General features: G+C 37.5%; 1 protein-coding gene across 4 annotated transcripts in view; it reads right to left on the reverse strand.

Moving 5' to 3' along the window:
• The window catches only part of PSEN1 (presenilin 1), a 25,550-nt gene that overhangs the window by 4,415 nt on the left and 13,679 nt on the right, over positions 1 to 7,456 (reverse strand). For 3 of the 4 annotated variants that reach the window (XM_008639492.2, XM_017741806.1, XM_017741805.1), the window contains 5 exons: positions 6,680 to 6,900; positions 4,752 to 4,850; positions 3,353 to 3,436; positions 2,341 to 2,514; positions 204 to 322 (listed from right to left, as the gene is read on the reverse strand). In XM_008639492.2, coding sequence (XP_008637714.1) covers positions 204 to 322; positions 2,341 to 2,514; positions 3,353 to 3,436; positions 4,752 to 4,850; positions 6,680 to 6,900 — 697 coding nt within the window. Of the gene's footprint in view, positions 1 to 203; positions 323 to 345; positions 690 to 2,340; positions 2,515 to 3,352; positions 3,437 to 4,751; positions 4,851 to 6,679; positions 6,901 to 7,456 lie in introns of those variants that run through there. The other variant, XM_017741807.1, reaches the window with a different exon arrangement.

Genomic DNA, 7,456 nt, shown 5'->3' on the forward strand with positions numbered 1-7,456 from the left:
ATTCTACAGGTTATGTTTTATGTCTTCCTAAACTAAAGACTTAAGTGACAGATGTACAGCCAATGAAAATCACAGCTAAGGTCCTCACCAGCTTTCAGTCTGGCCCCCCAATAAACAAAATCAAAGACAAAATGCAGCAGCTACAACTTTGTCCCTGATGAACATTAGAAATTATCCCTATTATAATTTTACATTGTACTCACAATTAATATGGCTACAAAACATGCTAAAGTTGTATTCCAGTCCCCACTTGCTGTTGCAGAGGCTTTGCCAACAAGGACACTGTAGAAAATGAAGTCTCCTAAACCGAGCTTTACTCCTCCTGCAAGGTGAACGTATGGCAGCATTAAGTATCAGTCTACTAATATTACACATCAGTAATTATCAAAGAATAATTACATTTACATTAACTATTAACAAAACTTGCTAAAAATAACATTTAATTTTCAAAATTAGTACCACTCCTGAATCAAGCAATAACCTCCTGTGAAACAAGATGGCTTAGAAATACTATACTACTCAATTAATTCACCCTTTAATTAGAATTTGCTTAAACTCCTATTTTCCTGGACATATATATGCAGTATATACAAACTGAGATACCTGTAATTTTATTTGTGGAGGGGCGTCCACTTTTGGGTGTCTTGTCATATTCAACAGAATACGGAAGAGCAATTCCTTTAAACTGGCTGAGGGAGGGGAAAAAATAAATTCCCTGCAGGTGATATTTTCTTTGCCAGTTAGAAACCCATACATTGCAAAATATTCCACTGCCTTCCCAATTTTCCTACCAAATTCTTATGAAGGTGGTTCTTAAAAGCACTTGTGTTTAAGTACAGAGCATATCACAGATGCAAAAACTCAACATACTTAGTCCAAAATGTGAGGATTAGGAAAATTCATTATCTCTTATTTTTAAATAGTAATTACCATCTTAGTGACAACTCTGGAAGCACAACACTCAGTTATTTCTGCAAGTACAGTAAGATTTTCTGAATGCCAGTTCACTTTCTGAGCTTTTAGTCCAAGATGTTAATTAAGAAAGGCCAACATCAGGTGACCAGCTGTTTTTATTTGGCCTATTGATTACTTTCCCACCTCACTACAGTCCAGCCCAACGTTCACTTTGGAGTTCCAAGAGGAACTAAGAACATCAAAACATAAGTGGATGCCTGGTTAATCATTGGGCGGGGAGGGGGAAAGGAAAAAGAAAATAAGGGAGAAAATGCATAAAAGAAAAAAGGCAACCCTACTCTCTTTCGACAGGCCTCCAATAAATGCCTAGAACAGTGTGTTCATTAAAAGCTCTTAAGCACTAAAACACCCTTTCACTGCTGAAACAGACCTTGGATGCTCCAAACTTCTAGTAAACTAATGCTGGCTGACAAGTCTGACTGGATCATTACTACTCACTGCAAGAATACAGGAGGGAGAAAATTATTAGCCTGGCTAGACAAGAGTTTTCGTTAAAAAGTTAACTAACTAAAATAGCCACCTTGCTAAAATTTTTGAATCATAATGTTATTTTTTTACACTTTGGAAATTAAAAACGATTTGCAGCATGCTGAATTTGGACTTACTGAGACAAAGTAAATTTTAAAACTGTTCTTAAAGTAGAAGTCTCTGTATTTTTAAACAGAGGAGCACCTGATAATCAGAGGAAGTAGCTGCAACTGCTAAAATATGGCAGTTTCACATGGGGAGAGCAGTTTATTAGACAGGCACACCCTAATTTATTTAGAGTTTTGCAAATTTAATAGCAGCTTAAACTCCAACTGGAAACCATGAGTCTGTTAAAACAGGTATCTGAATATTGATATCATACACTCTAAAAAGATACTTCACCTTAGCTAGATGCTGGAAAAAACTAAGCAAGCCCATTGCATTCTGCATTCATTCCAGTCTCCAATCAGGTTTTAAACATTGCTTCCTACCAAGTGGATTACAGTAGTTTAATCTTGAGGCAAAAACACCTGGTAGTGACTGCATTTACAGGGCCTAAAATCCAGAAGAGGTGATACGCAGCAGAACACTGCATGAAAAAGACAAAGGCTAATGCAACTGACTGTGTAATGGTCTGAAAACAGATTGTGCAACAAAAGTTTTGAGTCTGTGTATCAAACTAAAGAACATTTTGGCCAGTATTACTCCTGCAACAAAACGAAATGCTACCAAAAAGCAACACCATTATTCCTATGATGCATATCAGTATTGATCTTGAGCAAGAGCATCTCTTCAGTTTGCTATTAGCTCACAGAATCCTGTCTCTGTGCACTCAGGATGCCTGACTGACTAGCTTCAGATTAAGTAAGCTTTTCAGACACAATAGTCCATACTCACGTTCTTCAGGGTCTTCACTTGTTTGAGAGTTACTGGGTAGAGCCTGAACAGCAGCACGTGATTCAGGTGTTGATTCAATGGGTCCTATTCTGTTGTCCCTTTGTTGCTGCCATTCCTGACTAAAGCCACCATCATCTGCTTCAGCATCTTCATTCTGGGTCTGGCTTGCCGGAGCTCAAAGGAAGAAAGGCATGTGCCAAAAACGTGCCTTCTAAAACTTAAAAGTCTCTCCACATACAAGATCATAGAAGAGCAAGACAAAAAGAGATATTCCCTAATACTTAGCAACATCTAACACTAGCAGACATCCTCGCAATCACAAGACATTCTCACTTAGGATTTTAATATTTACTTAAACAATCAGGAGTCAATGTACACTCTGCAGTCACAGCATCTACACATTGCACTCAAGTCCTAATATTCAGGAGTACATCCACATGAAAGTGGAAGTTCTGTGGTGACCTAACAAAGATCACAATTTAAGGAATAAACTCTCATCTAATATTTAATTAGCTTCTTTAGTCAACATTGACAGCTTAATTTTTCAGTAAAATAGAAAACTTACTGAAAGTTACATATACATGGACGCTTTCCAGCGTGTTAAATTCAGAAACTGCACTCTGCTTTAGTAACACATATCAATAAACAAACGCCATGTTTTAAACACTGTCTGCATAGCCAAAAGGGCTAGGCATATTTCTGTCTGATACAAATATAAATGAGTTGGTATTACACTATATCATCCCAATTTGACAAGCAGTTGAGCTCACTTAATAGTTTTATACTGAGAGTCATTTCAACACCAACATCCCAGATCCCAGAAACATGGATGCATGAATATTAACTGCACAATGAGCAAACATTTTTTCAAGTCTTGACAGATTCATCATTCTTAATTAGGCCTCTATGCTTTCACTCTTCTACAGCACCCAGGACTCTTAAAAAACTGGAAGACATGTATCCATAAAGATGTATTCCAATAAAGTGAAAGGTTTGTCGAAGCAAAACTTACCTTGTTTACTGTAGGTGGAGTTTTTGGATTTCCGTTGAGCTTCTGGATCTTCCTCAGCCATGTTCACAAGCCATATCATTGTTGCTATCAAAAAAATCCAAACCACAACAGCATAGCTAATTTTATCTTCAGATGTATGCAATTCTGAGATAGCGTTAGCATCAATCCATTATTTCTCATTTTTCATAGGGTTTTTTGATACAACTATCTTTTCCAACAGGCAATTTTACCCTCATTAAAGCACAGTAATATCTGGAACACAGCCAGTACAAACTACAACACATTTACAGAAACTGGTGAATAAAATTTTATTCCTACCAGATTTCAAAAAAAAAAAGGCAACAGCTGTTCCCAGACAAATTACTTCTACATATGAGGCTCGCTCTGAAAATCAACAATTTCTTTACTTATTTTCATTAATCAGTTCCTTTATCTGCAAGTAAAAAGGTCTCTTAACACTGTCATAGAGCTATGTCAATTCAGAGGCAGTATCTGCATCAAAGTTAATTGTTTTCTGCCTCCACCATCACAAAAAATTCTCCAATTTGGAGGTAACCAAATGTTGTTACAAGTAAAAGGTGTGTTTTAATTCAAGGTCTCAGTGTTAACCTCTCCTCTCACAAAAGAGAGTAACAGGCAGCTATGCCATGTTTTACTGATAATCGTGCAAGAGTGATAGCTAAAGAGCCAGTGACAGATAAAGAAAGCCCTCCCCTTTCTCCACTGTAAGGTTTCCCTGAAGTGGCTGGTTTGCAGCACACTTCCTGCTTCCAAATACAGGCCTGTCTGGAGCACCAGTAGCATAATGACTTACGATTAGCCTCTTTTACTGTTATCCACATGACTACAACTAGCAACATGGAACTACAGAAACAGGGGAATTACGTACTAATTGATACACAGGTCACAACTGCAAGTTTAATTCAATAGGTTATTTTTCATAACTGCTTATCAAAAATCAAAAAAGAAGCTTATCAAAAAGGACAAGCTCTTGAGAAAACAGTCACACAAACCTTTTTCTAGCAATTTCTCACACTCCTTATACTAAGACACAGGTTATTTAAGGACTGAAAGCTGGAAAATATTTTCTGAAAACAAGTGCTCCCTTTGAACAGGCTTAATTCATAGCCTAAGGACATACTATTTCGTCCAAAACAAGGTCTGTTACCATTCTTCCTGTTTGTCTTTTGGAACACAACATGCTGGTTTTTATCTTGAAATGTCTCAGTCAGATGATGTTCCACATTTCTGAGTCAACAGTGAAACGAAAACTGAGGCCCAAGTGAACAGATCAAGCATTCCAGCTAAAAAGCATCTTATTAAAACCCAGAAAAAGGAGAAAATTTCTTCAGATGAGTGGGTGACTGCAAGCTTGAAGAATTTAACAGAACGTACTTACAGGAGTAAATAAGTGCTGGAAAGAGAGTTTCATTTCTCTCTTGAGCTGTTTCAACTAGCATACGAAGAGGACCTTTAGGACACAGGACAGCAACCAAATCTGAAAGGAAGAGTGAACAGATCTTCCATCCCTGCAGACACAGTTAAGTTTTTTCTATAACACTTGGAGAGACTTGTAGCAAGAAAATGCATCCTGAACACAGACTTCAAAGACAGCCTTTGGCCACAATTCAGTATCCTACAGGAATGCTTTTTAAAATTCTCAGTTGTGCAACCTATTTTACATATCACTGTAATATGCATACAAATTTTAAAACATAATATTCCTCACTTAAGATATTATGTAACTACAAATGTATCTGTGCCTATATGTTGACCTGTGAATAATTCAAGAAAGCTACTCTCCAACTAACATCTTGGAAATACCCAAGCTTACTTTCTATTAGGAAAGCTTTCCTGTAACCTAAGTTTAACGCTAAAACACAACAGGTGAGGCTTACTTAATTCCTATGAAGCAGATATATCTGGGTAGAGAGCTCTAACACTGCTACTACTTCCACACTTGTCCACTCACCAGATGTCTTTAAATGAATTTGAATCTAACACTGAAAGGAACAGCTGACTTGTCAGGAGCTGTGTGTTGCTCAGAGGAGGCCTTCTGCACCTGAGCCAACTGCCCTGGCACGACTGCTGATTCCACTCAAAGAATTCTTGGTGTGGGGTCACAGGCTTTGAAAACTTATATCCCCTTCACTCAAAGCAACTACATCATGGTCTTGGAAGTTGATCTCAAGAGTAATTTTGTTCTGCTATCAGTGAATAAAAGCTGAACGCTCGGAGCACTCAAGATTTGTTCCAGTTGTATGAAGGGTGGAAATGGGGCATAGGGATGGGAAGATTTTCTTAATGTGCTTTGTGATCCATGAGCATACACACAAGGGACAATTTTCCTCCTCCTGAAGAAAGAGAACACTTAAGGAGTACACTGATGTATCAGAGCTAATCAAATCTTATTAACCCCTGCACTTATATCTGGACAGATTCTCAGTCGTTATCATGATCAGTGACTTTGAGAGTACACATTCAGCACACCTACACGCTTCCAAAAAAATTCAACTTAAGAGCACACCTTCACTTAGCTGTAATGTTTTGATTGTGTCTAAGCAACTGAATTTTAGTCTTTTAGTCTGGAAATTAAATCAGTATTTAGGATACAGTGATCTTCTTACCAAGTGCTCAGTGCCCCCTAAAGCTTTATGGAAAAACTACATCTAGGTTTCTGTCAGCCATCATTCTGGAAAAGAGCAGTATGCAACAACTACAATGAATAAAAAAAAAAAAAAAAGCCAAGGAAACAGATCTCACAACTATATACTTCTAAATATAAAATGACTTTGAGCAACACAAACTGCTCGTAATCCTTCCTTCCTTCTTTCTCACTATATTACAGGCATGGATCAGATTTTTGAGCAATTCATAGGTTGGGCGGATCTATATTTGTATGGGACTGTACAGAAACAACAAGCTCCTAAATTCTGAAAGTAAAAGAGTTTCCAAAGATTCTTGGGGAAAATGGGAAGCTGAAAGTCTTCCACCTTCACAAAAAAGATCAAAATGGGTCTCTCTCATCTCCTCCTCTCTTGAATTACTTCAGTTCTCCTCCCTGAAGAATCTAGAGAGTCCAGGAAACAAGAAGGAAGATGGGATCATACAGTAACACAAAGCCCTCAGCTGCAGGGAACTGATCTCAGTTTAGGATCATGATCTTATTTATGAAGTCTGTAATCACCTTATTTGCTGCTTTGGATGATACCCACACACACACACACACAATTTTTTTTTTAAGGTCTAGTCAGACAAGTGGAAAAGTCAGGGAATAAAAGAAATTCCACCACAGGACCTGTGACTGTGCCTTGCTCCCAGACTTACCATACACTGAAATGACAGCCAGGATAAGCCATGCAGTCCACTCAGGAAGATACTTAATGAACACCAAGGCCATGAGAGCACTTATCATAATGAGATATGCCTGCTGGAGCCGAAGAGGACCCTTCCAATGGATACAAATCATTCCCACAACACCAAAGTTCCAGATCATGAGTGCCACCGTAATGTAGTCCATGGCAACATTATATGTCTTAAAAACCTCGCTAAAAAAAAAGGAAAATAATATAGACTGCATTTGCTTGAAACAATGGAAACAAATAACAGATGAAAACATCAGAATATCTTTAAAAAAATTTCATATTCAATGTACTGGCATAAATGTAAAATTCTTTCTCCAATTAGTACTTAACGATTCTTCACAATGGGATTAATTTTGCCAGTGTTTGCTTCACACCAACTCTTTTCCTCTTCTGAAAATTTTCCTTAATGTTCTATTTCCTTCTTAATCAAAGCAAGGGAAAGGACATTACTGCCATAATCATTTTGATTATACTCAGAACTTTTAAAAATCAGGATAATCAGAACTTGTGAGGTTATAATGAATCTTTAAAGGCACACAAAGATCTCTCTCTACTTACATGCTGCCTGTGGAATGATTTGCTAACTTCAAAGAGAACACATTTATTCCATTATTCCACACACACACTGAAGTAAAAAGCTTTATTTTTGGATGAACCATGTCTCTGTCACACCAAATACTATGAACTAATTAAGACCCTCAATAAGTAAAACCAAAATAGACAAATGCCATCACCCAGT

Source organism: Corvus brachyrhynchos, unplaced genomic scaffold (assembly GCF_000691975.1).
Source record: "Corvus brachyrhynchos isolate BGI_N302 unplaced genomic scaffold, ASM69197v1 scaffold115, whole genome shotgun sequence".
Lineage (NCBI taxonomy): Eukaryota > Metazoa > Chordata > Aves > Passeriformes > Corvidae > Corvus > Corvus brachyrhynchos.